The sequence below is a fragment of the Dendrobates tinctorius genome, unplaced genomic scaffold (genome assembly GCF_039654945.1).
Source record: "Dendrobates tinctorius isolate UK_male_01 unplaced genomic scaffold, ASM3965494v1 ptg000051l, whole genome shotgun sequence".
In the NCBI taxonomy this organism is placed as follows: domain Eukaryota; kingdom Metazoa; phylum Chordata; class Amphibia; order Anura; family Dendrobatidae; genus Dendrobates; species Dendrobates tinctorius.
In genome coordinates, this window is record NW_027361719.1 from 26,262,022 (window position 1) to 26,283,881 (window position 21,860).

The 21,860-nt window shown below is 45.8% G+C and overlaps 1 protein-coding gene across 7 annotated transcripts in view; it reads left to right on the forward strand.

Moving 5' to 3' along the window:
- Positions 1-13,198, forward strand: part of LOC141091343 (17-beta-hydroxysteroid dehydrogenase type 6-like) — a 265,988-nt gene extending 252,790 nt beyond the window's left edge. For 5 of the 7 annotated variants that reach the window (XM_073576880.1, XM_073576881.1, XM_073576883.1 and 2 more), the window contains 2 exons: positions 12,054-12,179; positions 12,479-13,198. In XM_073576880.1, the coding sequence (XP_073432981.1) occupies positions 12,054-12,179; positions 12,479-12,711 (359 nt within the window). In that variant the 3' untranslated portion in view covers positions 12,712-13,198. Of the gene's footprint in view, positions 1-12,053; positions 12,224-12,478 lie in introns of all 7 variants that reach the window. The other 2 variants (XM_073576879.1, XM_073576878.1) reach the window with 2 other exon arrangements.
- The last annotated feature ends 8,662 nt before the right edge of the window (positions 13,199-21,860 follow it).

Genomic DNA, 21,860 nt, shown 5'->3' on the forward strand with positions numbered 1-21,860 from the left:
CTCCGGTAGTAGCGGCAAGGAGGGAACAAAGTACGCTGCCGGTGGCATAGCAGCGGCTCCAAGCTCCACCAGGTCTGCCTGGAAGAGGTCCGGTGCAGCAGCGGCGGGTACCAGTGTCGCGGGGACCACAGGTGTAGGCCCCTCCTGGGCACGCTGCAGGTTCAATGTCCATAGCCCTTCCTGCCGCAGTTGCAGGTGGCACATCACCTGGGCAATTTCCTCCTCCAGCTGCTGGCAGTTCATCTCAGCTACTGGGCTGGAGCGCAGGGGATGTAGCAGTGCCAGGCGGACGGACGCAGGAGGGAATGGAGGACACCAGGGCGTGTAGTTCCAACGCTTTACTCAAAGTCTGTAGTGCCCGCTTCTATGCCGTGTCCTCCGGGTCAGGGACTCAGTCAACCTCCAGGCAAGATGGAATGCTCCCTTTCACGCTCCGCCAACTTATGTGCCTTTTCTGAACGTCTCCTCTATAGCGCCTTTAAGTGTGAAGATCTCCTAGTACTGTGTTACACTGGAGTTCCTCCTGACTGATGTTCCCAAGAACTCTACTTGCACGGCAGACAGCTGTAGCCTGCTTCGGGGACTCTTTACTCCTGAGTTCCGGCTCTCTATCCGTGTTGCAGTTGTGCCCTCAAGTCATAGATGGGAGTAGTGCATTTACAGCCCACTACTCCACCGGTGTCTGCTACAGAACCATTAGTGTCCATACAACCTCGGGGACCGGGCCCCGGCCTTGCGCTTAGAACTTCTAGGCAGGGTTCTTCCTCTAACTCACGTCCTCTGTGTTCCCTTTTACTCCTACGTTCCGTACTTGTCATTTCCCTTCTATGGAAGCTCAGGCTTCGGTTCAATGTCCTTCTCCTTCTTTCCTTTCCTGTGCCAGCTGGCTCAGGTCACTGAGGCAGCTGCAGCACTCCTTCCTCCATCCCTCTTCCAGGGATCCCGACTCCTCTCCGAGTGGCTCTCTGACTGACTGTACCCTACTGAACCTGACTGAACCTCAATCCTGGAACTGTCCCGTTCTTTTATATCTGGTTTAAACTCCACCCACCTCCCTGCACGTCTAGTGTTCCAAGCAGGGAACCACCAAAGGTGCTCTGCTTCTCTCTAAGCAAGGAGCCGCAATGTGTCTTTGCTGAACTACTTTATTGTGTGGAGTGCGAGTGTTGGAGCGTGGTCAGGAGCCCCCAACTTACCTGGATGGTGGGGAACCACACCTTAAGAGAAGGCGCAGTACCTCTGTGGCGACTGAGCCTCAGGGGTGCCACAGAAGCCTGCAGCAGTGCCTGTGACAGCGATCTGTCACAGGACAGTGATATCTCCCATGGGACATTAAAATAAAGTAAAAAAAAAAAAGTGTAAAAATAATTTTTTAAAAATCGCTAAATAAATAAAAAAAATTCCCTAATAAATTCATTTTTTGAAAAAAAAAAAAAAACAATAAAAGTAAACATATTTGGTATCGCCGCATCCGTAATGACCCACCCTATAAAACTGTCCCATTAACCCCTTTAGCGAACCCCTTAAAAAATAAAAATAAAAAACAAAGCAAAAAATGATTTATTATCATACCGCCGAACAAAAAGTGCAATAACGCGCGATCAAAAAGACGCATATAAATATCCATGGTACCACTGAAAACGTCATCTTGTCCCGCAAAAAAACTGAGCCGCCACACAGCGTCATCAGCGAAAAAATAAAAAAGTTATAACTCGCAGGATAAAGCGATGCAAAAATAATTATTTTTATATAAAATTGTTTTCATTGCGTAGAACCGCCAAAACACAAAAAAATGACATAAATGAGGTATCGCTGTAACCGTACTGACCCGAAGAATAAAACTGCTTTATCAATTTTACTGCACGCAGAACGGTGTAAACGCACCACCCAAAAGAAATTCATGAAACGCTGGTTTTTGTTCATTCTACGTCCCAAAAATTGGAATAAAAAGCGATCAAAAAATGTCACCTGCCCAAAAATGCTACCAATAAAAATGTCAACTCGTCCCGCAAAAAATAAGACCTCACATGACTCAGTGGGTCAAAATATGGAAAAATTATAGCTCTCAAAATGTGGTGATGCATAAACTATTTTTACAATAAAAAGCGTCTTTTAGCTTATGACAGCTGCCAAAAATAAAAACCCGCCATAAATAGTAAATCAAACCCCCTTTATCACCCCCTTAGTTAGGGAAAAATAATAAAATACATTTTTTTTTATTTATTTCCATTTTCCCATTAGGGTTAGGGTTGGAGTTAGAATTGGGGGGTTTCCACTGTTTTGGCACATCAGGGGCTTTCCAAACGTGACATGGCGTCCGATCTCAATTCCAGCCAAAAAAGTCAAATGGCGCTGCTTCCCTTCCGAGCTCTGCTATGTGCCCAAATAGTGGTTTACCCCCATATATGGGGTATCAGTGTACTCAGGACAAATTGCACAATAACTTTTGGGGTCCTGTTACTCTTGGGAAAATAAAAATTGGGGGTGAAAAGATCATTTTTGTGGAAAAAATATGATTTTTTTAATTGTACGGCTGTACGTTATAAACTTCTGTGAATCCCTTGGGGGCTCAAAGTGCTCACCACATATCTAGATAAGTTCCTTGGGGGTCTAGTTTCCAAAATGGAGTCACTTGTGTGGGGTTTCCACTGTTTAGGTACATCAGGGGCTCTCCAAACGTGGTATGGCGTCCAATCTGAATTCCAGCCAATTTTGCAGTGAAAAAGTCAAACGGCGCTCCTTCCCTTCTGAGCTCTGCCATGCGCCCAAACAGTGGTTCCCCCCAGATATCAGGTATTGGCGTACTCAGGACAAATTGCACAATAACTTTTCCAGTCCAATTTCTCCTGATACCCTTTGTAAAATAAAAAAATTGAACCTGAAGTAATATTTTTTGTGAAAAAAAGTTAAATGTTCATTTTTTTTAAACATTCAAAAAATTCCTGTGAAGCACCTGAAGGGTTAATAAACTTCTTGAATGTGGTTTTGAGCACCTTGAGGGGTGTAGTTTTTAGAATGGTGTCACTTTTGGGTATTATCTGCCCTATAGACCCCTCAAAGTGACTTCAAATGAGATGTGGTTCATAAAAATAAAATGGTGTTGTAAAAATGAGAAATCGCTGGTCAACTTTTAACCCTTATAACTTCCTAACAAAAAAAAATTTTGGTTCCCAAATTCTGCTGATGTAAAGTAAACATGTGGTAAATGTTATTTATTAAAATTTTTGTGTGCCGTATCTCTGTGATTTAAGGGCATAAAAATGTAAAGTTGGAAAATTGCGAAATTTTCAAAATTTTTGCCAAATTTCCATTTTTTTCACAAATAAACGCAAGTTATATGAATTAAATTTTACCACTAACATGAAGTACAATATATCACGAGAAAACATTGTCAGAATCACTGGGATCCATGGAAGCGTTTCAGAGTTTTTACCTCATAAAGGGACAGTGGTCAGAATTGTAAAAATTGGTCCGGGAAGTAACATGCAAACCACCCTTGGGAGTAAAGGGGTTAATGTGTGTGAGGAGATTTAGAGTCAAGATGGAGGATTTACTGTGTGGGGGGGATTTGAGGACACAAAATGAGGAGCTAAGGGAGAGATGCAGGGCATATATGAGGAAACAGTACGGGGGAATGGGGGCATGGATGAGAAAACAATATGGAGCAATGGAGGGCATGTATGAGGGATGCATGCAGACATGGTATGGAGATTGGGGAGATGGGTGCAGACAGTATGGGGAGCGAACGGGGAAATGTATGCGGACACAGTATGAGTAGCAATGGGAAAAACGTATGTGGAAACAGTATGGGGAGTGAGGGTGATGGGATGTGTACAGATGCAGTATGGAGAGTCAGGGGTATGTGTGAGAAGGCAGTATAGAGAGTGAGGGGTTAAATACATGAGGAGACAGTATGAGGAGGGAAGGGAAAAGTGTGAGGCGACAGAATGGGGGAAGAAAAATGAGTGGGCACAGAATAGAGACTGAGTAGTGAGGGCGTAACATGGGGGGACAGTGCAAGGTTACAGCCAGGAGGGGCCAGTATACCAAGGAGGGGGAGTGTGGGAGTGTTATGAAAGGGTACAGTATAGAGACTGAGCCCTATAGGGAGGACACAGTGTGAGAGGACAGTGCGAAGAGGGGTCCCAGTATGGAATAGAGAGGTCAGTGTGAAGAGTATGTACCATAAGAGTGACAGCGTGGGGGTCATATTTTGTGCAGACAATATAGTGAGGGGCAACTATTTATTCAGGGGCTCAGCGCACTGCAGATATTTTTATTCAGGAGCATTATAATGACACAGCTATCTTTAAGGGCATCATATGGAGATTGCTGCAGAAGACTGGAGAAGATGGAAAGATGGCTGTGGTTGAGAAAACTCATCATGGGGTTTGAACAAGATGAAGACAAGAAGGAGAATGACTCCAGAGACAACATCATCTATAAGGTACCTGGATGTAAATATTATTTGTAAAACTGACTAATTCTCAAGTTTTTATTTGTTAGGAACATTAAAGGGGTTGTCCAGCTTTGTGATGAGTCTGCAGACATTCTATGTGACTGCAGATTTCTGAATTTTCACAGTGCTCACTGAAAGCTGTTAGGATTCTCTCATGCCAGTGATTTACATACATGCCGTCACATGCTGACTAGACATGTGTGGCCTCACTCCATGAAAATTAATGGAGCGAGGCCGGGCACATCTAGTCGGAATGTGGACAGAAGTATACAAATCACATGCTTGTGCTGACATGACTATCCATTCTTGCCACCGGTACAGGAGAATCCTAAAAGTGTGCAGTACATTTGTTGTGAAAATTCAGAAGCCTGCAATGTCAGGATTCAGCTCTACAGGTTCCAGCAGTCATCACATGGCCATTTCACTAATGTTCGACTTTCATATTTAGGCCATATGCACACATTCAGTATTTTGGTGATTTATTGTACCCCAATATTTGAAAGTAGTCAAAACCAGGAGTGGGTGATAAATGCAGAAGGGGCGCAAATGTTTCTATTATGCTTTTCCTCTGTGTCATGCCGCATTCACCTGGGGGCGGGACCTCAGCCCCGACGTCATCTCTTCCGGAGCCGCGGTCACTCCGGGGGTCCCGCCGGGTGCGCATGCGCACCTCTCGTACCTAGGTCCCTGTCTCCTTCATGTTATGTCTGCGCTTGCGCGCTTTTTCTCAGTTCGGTCTCCAGGTCAGTCCTCTCTATGGTACTGGAAGACTTGATCCGGAAGCTCTCGTGATCATGTGCTATATCAGGCTACCTCTTCCTAGGGGTGGTGCCTGATTATTGTTGTGCTTCCTGGCTTGGTCTGCCGTGTCCCTCCCTGGCTGTGCGCTGTATTCGGGTCCCCTGCCTTGCACTCTGTTGTGCCTCTTGGCACCCGCTCTGAACCTGCACTCTGCCTTGTATTCGGTTGTGCCTCTTGGCACACGCTCTGAACCTGCACTCTGCCTTGTACTCGGTTGTGCCTCCTGCCACACACTCTGATCCTGTGCTCTGTTTTATACTCAGTTGTGCCTCCTGGCACACACTCAGACCCTGTGCCTTGTCTCATACTCAGTTGTGCCTCCTGGCACATGCTCTGATCCTGTACTCTGTCTCTTACTCAGTTGTGCCTCCTGGCACACGTTCCAATCCTGCACTCTGTCTTATGCTCAGTTGTGCCCTCTGGCACACACCCTGCTCCTGTACTCTGTTACACTTCCTGGCACACCTGATGCCTGACTCAGTGCTCTGACGTGCTCCTTGCACGCATCCTGCTTCTCTCACACCCGGACGTACGAAGTCTCTGTATACCACGTGTTCCCGTGTCCACGCTTTACATGTTCCTGCAGACACACTCACCCACTCGTGCCTCCTGTGAGCCGGCCGCCTGGTGCCAGCAGTCGTGGTACCTCACCCCCTGGGGCTTGCCCCTGACACTCCCTGTATAGGGGGTGGTCTTCACTAGGTCAGTTCGCCCTGGGAGGGTTGGTGCCACGACCCAGAGGGTCCACTACAGGAGTCGTCACAGTATAATCAGGCCATGGACCCTGCTGGTACCACCGCCTCTGTCCAAAAGGAACTGGTGTTCCTACGGGAGAGTCAGTCCAGGATCATGTCCTCTCTGAAATCCATTGAGTCCCGTTTGTCGGCCATGCAGTCCTCTGACCCTGGGAATGCTTCCCAGCTGGCCAGCCTCCAGCAAGAACTCACACAGCAACGCGACACCCAGGTCCATATCCTCAACTATATGGTGTCGATAGACAGTCGGCTTCTTTCCATACAAGCAGTTTCTGCCCAGTCCTCGGTCCAGCACCGGCTGCCGCGCCTCGGCAAGCCACCCCGATATAGCGGGGACCCTAAGTTTTGTCGAGGATTTCTGAACCAATGCCGGTTACATTTTGAGCTTTTGCCGCAGCACTATGCCACTGAGCGCGCCCAAATTGCCTTTATTGTTTCACACTTAGAGGGGGAGGCGTTAGCATGGGTGAACCCCCTCTGAGAGCACAATGACCCACTCGTCTCTCAGCTTTCCACCTTTTTGGACACCTTCCGCAAGGTGTTCGACGAGCCGGGTCGGCTGGCCTCTACCACCGAGTCTCTCTTTAACCTCCATCAGGGTACGCTACCGGTGGGACAGTATGCCATCCGTTTTCGTACCTTGTCCTCCGAACTCGGTTGGAACAACGAGGCTCTCGTAGGGATCTTTTGGCGTGGCCTGTCGGATCAAAGACGAACTGGCAGGTCGGGATACTCCCACCTCTTTAGAGGATCTCATCACTCTGGCGACACGAATTGACCTGCGGTTTCAGGAACGTGCCCATGAATCAGCCAGAGAGAGGAGCTCCTCTCACTTCCTTCGTTCCTGCCCCAAGAAGCCGGCAAACTTCTCCGCCTAGAGTTGGTAGGAGAGGCCTCCCTAGGTGTACGTGATCCCTCTCCTCCCCTGCTCATGTCCGTGTTATTGAATCTCGGTGCCAAGCGTTATTCTGAGGAGGCTTTTCTGGATTCTGGCGCGGACGGGAATTTTATCACACTCGAGGCGGTTAAAAAATACCGGATTCCTGTCAGATCCCTGGAGACTCCTCGGTTGATAGTTTCGGTCAATGGTATGTCCGTGCAGGAGACCGTTACCCAGGCCACCGAAGACATCGAGCTGCAGATCGGAGCCCTGCACCAGGAGAAGATCTCCTTCCTCGTCTTGTCTACCATGTCTCACACGCTTCTTCTAGGTCTCCCTTGGCTACGGACTCATGAGCCAACCCTGGACTGGCGGTCGGGCGAGATACTCCATTGGGGACCGTCCTGTCAGGAGAAGTGCCTGTTGCCGTCCATCCGATGAACTCTGCCTGTCCATCCCCGGCACCTACAGGTCTGCCGTCGGCTTACTGGTCCTTTGCAGATGTCTTCGACAAGAAGGAGGCCGAGACTCTGCCCCTCCATCAGCCATATGACTGTCCGATTGACCTCATTCCTGGTTCTACGCCACCCAGGGGTAGAATATATCCGCTATCCCCTGCTGAAACCCAAGCTATGTCTGAGTATATCCAGGAGAACATTGCGAGAGGTTTTATCTGTAAGTCCTCCTCGCCTGCGGGAACGGGATTTTTCTTTGTCAAAAAGAAGGATGGCTCCCTCCATCCTTGCATAGACTACCGAGGCCTGAACGATATCACGGTCAAGAACAAGTACCCATTGCCATTGATCCTGGAACTCTTTGACCGGCTCAGAGGAGCTCGAATTTTCACCAAACTGGATCTTCGTGGGGCCTACAACTTGATCCGCATTCGTTTCGGTGATGAGTGGAAGACCGCTTTTAACACCAGAGACGGTCACTACGAGAACTTGGTCATGCCCTTCGACCTCTGCAATGCCCCAGTGGTGTTCCAGGAGTTCGTGAATGACGTCTCCCGGGATATGCTGTACTCCTGCATGGTAGTCTATCTGGATGACATCCTCGTTTTTTCTCCAGACCTCTCCGCCCACAGAAAGAACGTGCGTCAAGTCCTCCAGCGCCTGAGGGAGAACCGCCTTTATGCCAAGCTCGAGAAATGTGCCTTCGAGCAAATGTCCCTGCCATTCTTGGGGTACATTATCTCAGAATCAGGTCTACGCATGGATCCGGCAAAGGTGTCCGCCATCCTCGATTGGCCACAGCCCCATGGGGTGAAGGCAATCCAACGCTTCCTTGGTTTTGCGAACTACTACCGACAGTTCGTTCCTCATTTCTCCTCGTTGGTTCGCCCCATCTTGTCCCTTATCTGCAAGGGAGCTAACCCAAAGGCTTGGCCCTCTGAGGCTGAAGAGGCCTTCCAGTCGTTGAAACAAGTCTTCGCCGCTGCTCCGGCGCTTCACCGACCTGAGGTTAGTAGACCTTTCACTCTCGAGGTGGACGCATCCTCTACCGGGGCTGGCACAGTCCTTCTGCAGAAATCCTCTTCTGGACATTTTGTCACCTGTGGCTTCTTTTCTAAAGTATTTTCCTCCACTGAACAGAACTACTCCATTGGCGACAAAGAGCTATTGGCCATTAAATTGGCCTTGGAGGAGTGGAGGTACTTACTGGAAGGCGCCATACATCCATTCAAGATCTTCACGGACCATAAGAACCTGGCGTACATCCAGTCCGCACAGAGGCTCAATCCTCGGCAAGCCAGGTGGTCGCTATTCTTCGCCCGCTTTGACTTTGAACTACATTTTCGGCCCGGCGATAAAAACGTTAGAGCGGATGCGTTGTCAAGATCATTCCTGTCGTCTGATGCAGAGGAAGAACCCTCTCATATCATTGATCCATCAAAAGTAATTACCGTGGCTCCTGTCAAGTTAACCACGTTACCTCCGGGAAGAACCTTTGTGGCTGAGAATAACTGAAAACGATTGTTAAATTGGGGACATTCATCCAAGATTGCCGGCCACGTTGGTGTCCAAAAGACTTTGGACTTAATCTCTCGCTATTATTGGTGGCCTTCACTCTCCCAGGATGTTAAAGACTTTGTGGCATCTTGCCCGTCCTGTGCCCAGAACAAGATACCCAGACATCCACCCTCTGGTCTTCTGCTCCCGCTTCCCGTTCCGTTGGCTCCATGGCAGCACATAGCCATGGATTTCATTACTGATCTGCCTTGTTCTTCCGGTTGTACTGTGGTCTTGGTGGTTGTAGACCGATTTTCAAAGATGGCCCACTTCATTCCTCTTCCCGGACTACCCTCTGCTCCTGACTTGGCGAAGATCTTCATTTCCCATATCTTCAGGATTCATGGCTTCCCCCAGCACATCGTGTCAGAGGGGTCCAATTCACCTCTAGGTTCTGGAGAGCTCTATGTGGACTCATGAAAGTGTCATTGGATTTCTCTTCCGCCTATCACCCCCAAACCAATGGGCAGGTGGAACGTACCAACCAGATCCTTACATCCTACCTCCGGCATTTTTCTAATACTCATCAGAATGATTGTGTCGGTCTACTTCCTTGGGCTGAGTTCGCCTACAATAATCACTCCAGTGAATCGTCTACCAAGTCTCCTTTCTTCATCATCTTTGGACAGCATCCCAAAGTGCCTCTACCGGTACTTCCTGTCTCGGGGGTACCTGCTGCCGATTCTCTGTCTGTGGAGTTCTCCAGGGTATGGCAGGAGACCAAAACCGCTCTCGAGAAAGCACGGGACAGAATGAAATTACACGCTGACAAGAGGCGCCTGGACGTTCCTCCATTTCTCCCTGGTGACAAGGTGTGGCTCTCCACCAAATACGTCCGCCTTAAGGTACCATCTTACAAACTGGGTCCCCATTACATTGGTCCTTTTGAGGTCCTCAGGCGGATTAATGATGTTGCTTACAAATTGAAGCTGCCTCCTTCACTCCGTATTCCCAATTCCTTCCATGTGTCTCTCCTTAAACCTATGGTTCTCAACCGATTTCATCCTTCTCCAGGCCACACACCCCAGCCTGTTGGCTTGGGGGATGAGTTTGAGGTGAATGACATTTTGGCCATGAAGAAGGTAAGAGGGAGAACCATGTTCTTGATCGATTGGAAGGGTTTTGGCCCCGAGGAGAGGTCATGGAAGCCCAGGGAGAATATCCACGCACCCCAGATTTTGTCTAAGTTCCTCTCCAGTTTTAGAAAGAGGGGGCATAAAGGGGGGGTACTGTCACGCCGTGCTCACCTGGGTCGGGACCTCGGCCCCGATGTCATCTCTTCCGGAGCCGCGGTCACTCCGGGGGTCCCACCGGGTGCGCACGCGCACCTCTCGTAACTAGGTCCCTGTCTCCTTCATGTTATGTCTGCGCTTGCGCGCTTTTTCTCAGTTCGGTCTCCAGGTCAGTCCTCTCTATGGTACTGGAAGACTTGACCCGGAAGCTCTCGTGATCATGTGCTATATCAGGCTACCTCTTCCTAGGGGAGGTGCCTGATTATTGTTGTGCTTCCTGGCTTGGTCTGCCGTGTCCCTCCCTGGCTGTGCGCTGTATTCGGGTCCCCTGCCTTGCACTCTGTTGTGCCTCTTGGCACCCGCTCTGAACCTGCACTCTGCCTTGTATTCGGTTGTGCCTCTTGGCACATGCTCTGAACCTGCACTCTGCCTTGTACTCGGTAGTGCCTCCTGGCACTCGCTCTGACCCTGTGCTCTGTCTTGTACTTAGTTGTGCCTCCTGGCACACACTCTGATCCTGTGCTCTGTCTTATACTCAGTTGTGCCTCCTGGCACACACTCGGACCCTGTGCCTTGTCTCATACTCAGTTGTGCCTCCTGGCACATGCTCTGATTCTGTACTCTGTCTCTTATTCAGTTGTGCCTCCTGGCACACGTTCCAATCCTGCACTCTGTCTTATGCTCAGTTGTGCCCTCTGGCACACACCCTGCTCCTGTACTCTGTTACACCTCCTGGCACACCTGCTGCCTGACTCAGTGCTCTGATGTGCTCCTTGCACGCATCCTGCTTCACTCACACCCGGATGTATGAAGTCTCTGTATACCACGTGTTCCCGTGTCCACGCTTTACACGTTCCTGCAGACACACTCACCCACTCGTGTCTCCTGTGAGCCGGCCGCCTGGTGCCAGCAGTCGTGGTACCTCACCCCCTGGGGCTTGCCCCTGACACTCCCTGTATAGGGGTTGTCTTCACTAGGTCAGCTCGCCCTGGGAGGGTTGGTGCCACGACCCAGAGGGTCTCTCCAGGAGTCGTCACACTCTGACTGTTTCACTCCTGGTTTTGGCTTACAAATACTGGGGTAAAAAAAACACCAAATACTGAATGTGTGCATGTGGCCTTACAGATCTATGACAACGAGCTTCTGCTTCTATCAGTTTTTCACAGAACATTGAGAGCATTAGGGAGAGTAGGTCATCAGTACATGACTAAGTGTGCAAATCGCATATGTACTTGGTGGTGGTGGGGGTGACAAAATGAATTCTTGCCCTGGGTGCCAGAAAGCCTAGATAACCTCTGGCTTCACCCAAGCACTAATCATGAGTGGAGAAAAGGTTTTGGTGTTATCATTCATAGAAAGCAAAAATTCTGCCACGGTATGTAAACTTTTGAGCACAAATGTATATTTAGAATTTGTAAAATTGATAAATAACACGGGCTGTGTTCACTTCTGTGTCGAGTTATGGTAAAAAATTTTGAAGTGAGCCACACAGGGATATTTAGGTTAATGCCTTAAGGCAATAGGCCAGTCTGAACAAATGCGTTTTTAAAGCTTAAAACTGTGAGGATTGGGGATTAATCGTACTAGCCTGGGTAGTGCATTCCAAAGAATTGATGCAGCACGTGAAAAGTCTTGGAGACGGGAGTGGGAGGTTCTGATCAATGAGGATGTTAACCTCAGGTCATTAGCAGAATGGAGGGCACAGGTAGGGTGGTAGGCTGAGACGAGGGAGGAGATCAAGGGTGGTGCTGAGCCACAGGGAAAAATTGATTTTTTTTCCCCTATTTTGAGAACACTCTATAGTAAAATGAATGGTTCTTATGTTGGGGGACTGTGCTACATAGGTCACCTGACCAGGTGCTTTGTCTAGACTCTTCTTTCTGAAAACTCTCCCCTTTCTTGTTGCTTCAACAGGGTCCTTCTTGGGCAGCAGTTTTCAGACACACATGCCACACAGTGCAAGGGAATCTCATCTTCTACGGCACACCCTTTTACACATATGCCACAATATTTTAAGCACTGGAAGAGCAGTATGGCAATGTAAACTTTGCATTAGTCTTCTGTGGATGGTTGGTGTTTGTGAGGTGGGGATTCCTTGTTTTCTGCTTGTTTGGGCCTTGTTGGGTGAGAATTGCAGCTTGATTACCCAGTTAGATATTCATTCCTGTACGGTAAGTAATCATGTTGGATTTTGGCCAAAAAACTTTAAAAAAAAAAAAGTCAAACTATACCTATATGGATGCACAATAGGGTTTATGGTAATGCATTTTTCTTCTTCTATAGATATAATTTTCTTCTTGCATAAAAATAGACTAATATTTTCACTTATTTATCTACAGGTATCAATTGTTCAAAACGTTTACCTGGACTAGCAATTCCCAGGTTATATGAGGCTACAAATTGTATGGAACATGCTTTGACAGCTGTGCACCCTTGGACAAGATATTCTCCTGGCTGGGACTCCAAGCTCTACATAATCCCTATATCATACTTCCCTACAGTGTTATCTGACTATTTGCTCTGTCGCTATATACCCAAAGTTGCCCACAAATACCAGCCAAATGAAGCATAACCATATACTGTATGGTTGAGTAAAAAAATAATTTGTGGTAGTGCCAATGCTTTTGTGATCACAAACTGAGAATTTATTGTCATGGAAATATATACATTTCATATAGATCTCTCTTGCAAGTATACTCCTATATACTCACATATAATCACAGCTAATATATACACTATAATCCACTGTTTTAAAATGGCTGCCACGAACCAGACAGCTCTTAGAGTTTTTTTCCAAGATAAGAAAAGAGGAAGAACACCAGATGTGCTAAAATGATGAGTAGATGTCTCAACTTTGTCCTGGTTTCAAGAGTTCCACTTTAGTTACTTAATCAGCCTTTTGCCATGCACTGATCACGATATATTCCATATACTCAAACAGCCAATAATATAGAAGCTTGACCTTATGGTAATTAACTAACCACTTCTTTCTATATGTAATTATAAAGCAATGTATGTGCAATAAACCTTCAGAGTATTGAAGGAATGTTATCCTGTAACCATCAGTGTACAGTGTCATCATTCTTTGAGCGCTCAAAATACTCAGTTTAATTGGGAACGGCCGCAGCACACACAGGGATAGATTTATCCTCCTGACCAAATTTCCATTAAAATTATCATACACATTTTGGAAACATACATCTAGTAAAGTATAACATGGATTTTTCACTGACACTTCATTTCTTATTCGTGAAACTGGTGCAGCCAATTTCATACATGCAACAGTGATGCTTGCATGTATGTAACATTGCTGAGACTAGTTATTGGCTACAGCTGTAATGTCGGTACTGTAGAAATGCCTGGGACCTCCAGAATGGTGCCGCTGGAGTTAAGGGGGTTTGATTAAGTTAGCAATGTTTTTTAAGAGAATCTGTGAGCATAATTTTGTAACATAAAGTAAAAACAAGGCTGTAAAGGCACTGTAGTACAGATTAAAGTGATACCTTTAGTGAATATTTGTTGTTCTTTTTTAATCACCCTTTGTGGTTTTGTGCTAATTATATTTCGGTGCACAGGGGATGGACTGTGCACTGGGTTTTTCTCCTCCCTGTCTGTGATTTCCCAGCGCCTTCGCGTGCACCCAGTCTTTGAATGACCTGCCTCCTCTGTTCGAAATCTGTTCCAGTGATCTTGTAGAATAAAATGTTAATTGCACACTCCTTTTGAATGCAAAAAATATTTACTTTATTAAAGTTCAAAACATAAGAGCAACCTTTGAATGCCAACGTGTTTCGGCCAGATAGACCTTTTTCTCCTTCCACTGCCCCTTGTACATATTCTGATGTGGCTAACAAAGGCACAGACCACAGTCCTGTATGAGCCCAACGTGGCTCCTTAACTATCTTAACACTGGTGAAGTCAGTTCACAAGGGTCAGGGCAACTAACAGCTGGCAACGTCAGGGTGCAAGTGTCAGTCTCGCATGCGGTCCCTCTTGGGCAGCACGTGTACTTTACTAACAGTCACATAGTGTACGGCACCTGGTTCTCTCGTCATCACTGGACACACACTGCATGTGCCGCTCTCCCTGGTCCCCGCTGTTGACGGTGGACATTGGTCTGCGTGCCGCTGCTACTCCCAGGAAGGAGCACTCCTCTCTTTGGCTGCTACAACAACCGGCTCGGCTCTGCTGGCACAGCTCTGCTGGCACGGGTCTGCTCTGCTGGCACGGCTCTGCTCCAATGACACGGCTTTGCAAGACTCTGCTTCAATGGCACGGCTCTGCTCCAATGGCACAGCTTTGCATGGCTCTGCTCCGATGGCATGGCTCTCTCTGCAGGCGACCGGGGCTCCTTCTATATGGTCCGTCGCCACATTCTATAACTAAGGCCTGATAGCCAGAAATGCGTAAGATTGTTACTCTGTTTTTACCTATTTGTGGATATATCTACACGTTTTTATGATGGTGTGAAATAAAGAAGAATTGTTTTTATTTTTATTATTCAGCTGTGTGATCCCACAACTTTTTTTTCCACAGCATTGACACATATATATGTATATATTTCTATTTCATAAAAGTCTTTATTCTTAATGTCTGTGTGGGTTACATCTCCATTATTAACCAGGCTTAATGTCACCTTACAATAGCAAGGTGACATTATTACCCGATATGCCACCCGCTACAGGGCAATGGGAAGAGAGAGGGTAAGTGCCAGAATTGGTGCATCTTACAGATGCACCCTTTCTGGGGTGGCTGGGGTCAGATTCTTTTACCCAGAGGGAGGGCCAAAACAATAGTCCCTCTCTAGGCTATTAAAATCTGCCCTCAGTCACTGGCTTGCCCTCTCTGGTGGAGAAAATTGTGCGGGAGCCCACGCAAGTTTTTCCCGTGAATTAATTCTTTAATTTAACACCTACAGCTCAAAATTGTTATACACACACTCTACTAACATTATTAGTGCGGGACATATATAAATCTAATGGATATGCAATGGTTTACTGTATGTAAACCATGTCTCATATCCTGTCAGGTTCTGTAATGATTTTACAGAAGCTGACAATTGAATTATCGGTTATTCTGCTATCTACCTCTGCATGAAATATATGTGTGTCTCACTGACATATCTCTATATATTTAAATTTGAATGTGTGTGTGTGTATCACCAACCAATCACAAAGCATCTTTCATTTCACCAGAGCTGTTCAAAAGAAGCTGAGCTGTGATTGGTTGCTATGAGCAACAGTTGTCCTTGCAACCAATCACTATGCATCTCTCATTTCACCAGAGCTAGTTAAAAGAAGGTGAGTTGTGATTGGTTGCTAGGAGCAAGTTTTCCCACTTGACAACACCTCAGCAGACAATGACATGGTGGGAGAAATCTAGCATCCCTGGGAACATAAGCTCCCAGCCATTGTCTGCCCCCAGAAAGGAGCAGAGAGCACATGACAGAAATTAATCCCCCGTCCCTGCCCATATACCCATCACACATCCTCCATCCCTTAGGCACATCTTCCCGCTTAAAGAGATCATTGGTATGGAAGACAGAGCAAATCCATCCAGCGCTTTGGTTCTGACCCCAGGCCTCTCTTAAAGGGAATCTGTCACCCCTTTTTTGAGATATCGTATAATGATATCATTCAATTGTGTGTTACCTAAGTATTGCAGTCGTACTTTTTTCCCCCCTGTCCCCGCACCTTTGATTCATAAATACCTTTTTTATCACCCTTCAGATTTTTGGGAATCCCCCACCTTGGCTTGCTGGACGTAATTTCTTCTGTGAATCTAACAGATGGCATTGTTTATTCGCGCATGTGCATTGATAAGGGCGTTCGCGCTTGCGCAGTATGCTTTGCCCAACTGTGGGCAAAGCATATAATCGTTACTGCGCATGCGCCGGTATTTTTCCCTGCGTCTATGACCCGGAAGTCTTCATATGCATATCTCAAAAAAGGGTGACAGATTCCCTTTAAAGGGATCATTGGTATGGAAGTTAGTGCAATTCCGCTAAGCGCTCTGGTTCTTTCAAGCAAAAAAGGAAGCACACTGTATCGCCAAACCATGCAAATATGAAAAATGAATAATGAATTGCATTACTGCATTAGAAGTATGAAAAATTGAGAAAGTTTAGCGCGTAAAATGGCCAAGTTATGTTTACCTGGAAGACACGTTAAGGCATTTCTCGTTTTCCAGGTTAAGCGCTCTGGTTCTGACCCCAGGCCCCTCTTAAAGCGATTCCCATAATGGAAGTTAGGACTGTTCTACTCAGCTCTGTGGTTCTGACCCCAGAGTCTTTTTTTTTTTTTATTTTAATTCAACATCAACGGGTGAAACTTTTACTATTAAAGCCAATCTCACTTGTGAATCAAGTTTTATTATATATTTAATACAATGTATTTGTGGAAAACAATACGTGGGATGAACTACTCAGTGTTTTCGAAAAAGGATGAACTCCCACAGGCACAATGTGAGGATTGGCTATATGAAACATGGACTATCTAGACATTGTGCCCTACATCATAAAAATGATTTTTCTTCTCTAACTTTTTTTCCCATTGACCATATACCTGAAAATGCTCCGAATAGATTTCTACAACTTAGTAGAAAAGAAATTTATTGGATTTATCAACTCGATACTATTAATCCAAAAGGTTTAAATGAAATATGCGATATTTTTATATAAGTCTTACCTTGAGGAATGTTTTTCATATTTTTCTGTATATTTAATATATTAATTTATTTGTAAAAAAATTTTAAAGTGTACTAAATTATCCTCACATTTTATCTGGTGAATTGAGAAGAAGTTTTATGAGAAAATAACATATGTTACGTGAGATACATTTCTTAATGGGTTTTTTTTTTTTTTCCCCTACTACGCTCTTGGCCGGGATATACCTCAGGGATCCCTTGGGTCACTCTAGTTCACTCAGCACTACTCCCTCTGGTGGACATAATTATATTACGGTTGGGTTCACCGCTAATTCTCATTTTTAAATACATTTGTTTTCAATTTGTATCAGTCCTTTCATTCAGTTGGTTTTTGGGATTTAAAAACTTCCCCACAAAATTATTTTTAAATAATTTTTTAACTAATTTTAAAACACATTTTTAATTAAACACTTTGGTTTTATATTTTTCACTCGCATATTTGCACACTGGGAATTGTGGCAATATGCTTCTAGTTCTTTCATAGATTTGCCATGTGAATGGCAACATAAAAAAAAAAAAAAAAAATACATCGGTTTAAAATACACAATTTCTCCAAATATAGCTCCTTTTATACACTCCCATTTATCACTACTATTGGTGAAAGGAAACTTTTTGCACTCTCTATCTTCACTAGTTATATCAAATGAGTAATTACTCTCCACTACTCCTCACCACTGGTAGCTCATCACTCATGATAGCACAGTGGTGAAACCGCCAGACATTTGTCTCAAACTCACCACAATGAAACTGGTTCTTATCCTCTCTTGTTCCCTTTTTTTTGTGTTCTACATATTTCATATATTTCTTTTTACTTAATTATAAAAGTCCATGTTATTGTATTGATTGTCTGAATAGGATACACAATACTATCACTATCCGGAATATATGTTTTTCTATATATATATGTCACTTTGCTTGTCTTTTTCAAATATCTTTATGTGCAGCATGTGCAGGTTGACGCCCTTTTCTCACAACGGGGGGTTACGCCCACACAGCATATAAGGCTGTCATTTGTATAGACCGATCACAACTCTGTACTGTAACCTGAAGAAGAGGTGCGGTTTGTCACCTCGAAACGCGTAGTTTCTGTAGTACATATAATAAAGAACTTGAAAGATTTATATGGACTTCTGAAGAATTCTTATCACTAAAGCAGCGCGGATGCTCAGAAGTGCTTTTCTTGGATCCTCATCTTATAAGGAATGGAAGTTAGGACCGTTCCACTCAGCGCTCTGGTTCTGACCCCAGGCTGATGGGATATTATTGTAGTAGTCCGGTGGCTCTGGCTGATGGGATGATGTGGGATATTGGGGGTAGTATAGTAGTCCGGTGGCTTTGACGGGATGATGTGGGATAATATAGTTGCCCGGTGGCTCTGGCTGAAGGGACAATGTGGGATATTAGGGATAGTAGTCCCGTGGCTCTGTCAGGATGATGTGGGATATTATAGTAAATGTGGCCATGCGGAGTGGGTGGGGCTCTACACTCAGCTTTATATGTGTATATATATATATAATCATTATAGTTTGTTATAACTAACCGTAGTTAGTTACTATGCCTGGGCAGCGCTGGGCTCTTCAGCTAGCCTAGTATATATATATATATATATGTCAGTAAGACACATATATATTATATACAGTATATACTAGAAATAGACCCAATGCTATCACATCGGGAATGCGGTGAAATTAACATCTGTGTATTCTTAGTGGTGCTGACAGGAGCAGCGCGGGTAGAGTGTGCAGTTGTGGCTGTTACAACAAGAAGGAAAGAGTAGGCCACAAACAGGGGATCACCCTGAATAGGAAATAGCATAAGTATTACAAATTTTATTGAACACAGCAAACAACAGCAAATACTAAAAGCATTTAAAAATGGTCACACATGTGACACATACAAAAATTGTGCAATGCTCATAATAGAGCAGCCCTCCTGCTACCTACTAACATTTCCACTAGGTATAATACCTTTACCCAAGGTCCATGTAAACAGGATTCCCAATTGTGAGGTTAGGGTGCCCACAAATCAACACTAGAGGTCATACATGAGTCAGAAAAATGATATGAAATTGCAGTGAAAAATAATAAGTTTCCAACCCAAAATGACACAGAACAGTGTGAATGGTTGTATAGATCCGGTAAAATTTTGCTCAATACAAAGTATATAAAAGAAATATTACTGATATACGCCGAATAATTCTCATGTAACAATACATCAGCCTAGAATCAGATGTACAGAGCAAGCCAGATCACCCCGAACAAAAGGGGGCTAAAGGGGGTTCAGATAACAAGAGTAAATCTCCATGACCACCCCCAACAATTGGCATGCATGCAAATCAGCACAATACAAAACCCATGAAAAGTGGAGTGGAGCAGGCAGGGCCAGAGACCCGACGCGTGTCGCCACGCAAGGTGGCTTCGTCAGGGGTACAGACTACTAGTCAGCTGTGCCAATTTATATAATTACATGATTAATGCATAGGGAGCAGCTGCGCTGTTGCTCACAACAGGGTTAATCTCCAGACATACCTGAAGAACAGCGGTTTGTCAGTGGTCAGTATAAATGGCTGACAATTCTTAGCGCCAGCGTGTGACGGCACAAGATACCAACTGCACATGCGTCGGCGTCTAGGAAACAGAACACCATCCCAAATGCAGGAAGTGAGACGACGCGACAATGCTACCGCGCAGGCGCCTGTAAAGAGCCTACCGCGCAGGCGTCAGCATCACGCGTCACAAATAGAGAAGGAGGAACCCAATAATAAAGGCGCTTGCGGTCATATGACCAGTTAGACATTAGAGACTCGGTTGTTAAGATAATGGGTGTTGCACGTCATAAATAGAACGATGAGGAGACAAAATGCCTAGGCGCTTACAATCATGTAACCAGTAAGACCAATTACACAGGCGCCTGCGAGCTAGTGACCGATTAGACATTAAAGGCTTAATTGCTGAAAAGATGATAGGCGTCACACATCACAGATGGTATAGTAGAAAGGCCAAATGCGCAGGCGCTTGCAGACATGCGACTAGTGTAGCCATAGTTGCTATGATAAGAAAAGGAAACCAAACCACACTCATCAGGTACTTATAGCTAGTTTTAACAAAGGTGACCACTGCGTTACTGGTTATTGAGCTACCTTCATCACCAGTTATGCGGGCTCAAGATACAGGGAAAAACAATAAAGGAACTTAATACTAGTAATATGAAACACCTATAGTCATTAGGTAATATAAGATAAGCTAGATCAATCCAAGGCACAGTTGCCATAAGGGTCAATTGTATAGAAAAGTGAGCAAAATGATAACAGGCAAGCAAATAAGTTTTAGCCAAGTGGGCGGAGCTCACACATCCACACACTGACCTTGTACAAGACCAAGGACCTAAAAATAACCAATGTCCTAAAAGGCGATCACAATAGTATAACAATTTGATAACAAAGAACCAGCATAGAAGAGGGTTCTTCACGGTAAGAGCAGTGAGGCTCTGCAATTCTCTTCCTGAGGAAGTGGTGATGGCCAACTCACTGAATGAATTTAAGAAAGGAATGGATGCTTTTCTTGTGAGTATAGTATAGAAGGATACGAATAACATAATATTATAGGTAGATGGTTGACCCAGCTTAGGGGAAGGAATTTTTTTCCCTATGGAGAAAATTGGCTTCTACTCTGTGGGTTTTTTGCCTTCCCCAGGATCAACAATGCAGAACAGCTGCACTAAAAATAGGCTGAACTAGATGGACATAAGGTCTTCCTCAGCCTTCAAAACTATGTTACTATGTTAGTATTTGCTGTTTGCTGTGTTCAATAAAATTTGTAATACTTATTCTATTTCCTATTCCGTTTGATCCCCTGTTTGTGGCCTACTCTTTCCTTCTTGTTGTTCATTATATGTAGTTTATAGGCCATGGTTGGATCCCCTTAAAACCTTCGGTGGTGCCCTCGAACTTTTGTTCTTCGTTGTGGCTGTTACTGTGCATGCGCGGGAATTGCAGCCACGAAATGCACATGCACAAGTGACATACACGTCACCGCTATTCCTGCGCTTGCGTAGTAATGACGTGGCTGTTACTGCGCCTGGGTGGGAATAGCAGAGACATGTACCATATATACTCGAGTATAAGCTGACCCGAGTATAAGCCGATGCACCTAATTTTGCCACGGAAAACTGTGTAGGCTTATTGACTCGAGTATAAGCCGGGTATGCATTGTCTCCCTGTCCTGTCCTGGTATGTGTGGCTCCCCAGGTCCCTGTCCTGCTATGTGTGGCTCCCCCTGTCCCTGTCCTGCTATGTGTGGCTCCCCCTGTCCCTGTCCTGTTATGTGTGGCTCCCCCTGTCCCTGTCCTGGTATGTGTGGCTCACCCCATCCCTGTCCTGGTATGTGTGTCTCCTCCTATCCCTATCCTGCTATGTGTGGCTCACCTCATCGCTGTCCTGGTATGTGTGGCTCCTCCTGTCCCTATCCTGGTATGTGTGGCTCCCCTCATCTCTGTCCTGGTATGTGTGGCTCCCCCTCCTGTATATATGGCTCCCTGGTCCCATCCCATAGGCGTGGAGCGCATATTCATTACTTTAATGAGCGGTACCATGTGACCGCTCAGCGCTGGATGGAGCTGCCGGCCCCGGAGCAACAGAGAAGCAGGGAAGTGAAGAGACCACGCCAGGAGAGTGAGTATGATGGGGGGAGGGTGAGCCATATGATATTTACCTGTCCCCTTTCCACCGCCGGGCTGTGTCTTCCTTGTCCTCTGGCTGTGACATTCAGGTCAGAGGGCACGATGATGTGTTTAGTGCATGCCCTCTGCCTGAACAGTCACAGAAAGAGAACCCGGAAGACACAGCAGCACGTGGAGGTGGAACGGTGACAGGTGAATATTGCAAGTGCCGGGGGCCTGAGCCAGCGGCGACACCGGCACCTGGCCCCCATAGCGCATCCATGTCCTCGCCTGCTCAGGACACTGGCACCTGGCCCCCAGTGACGAGAGGTGAATATATCTTTTTTTTCTTTAATCACA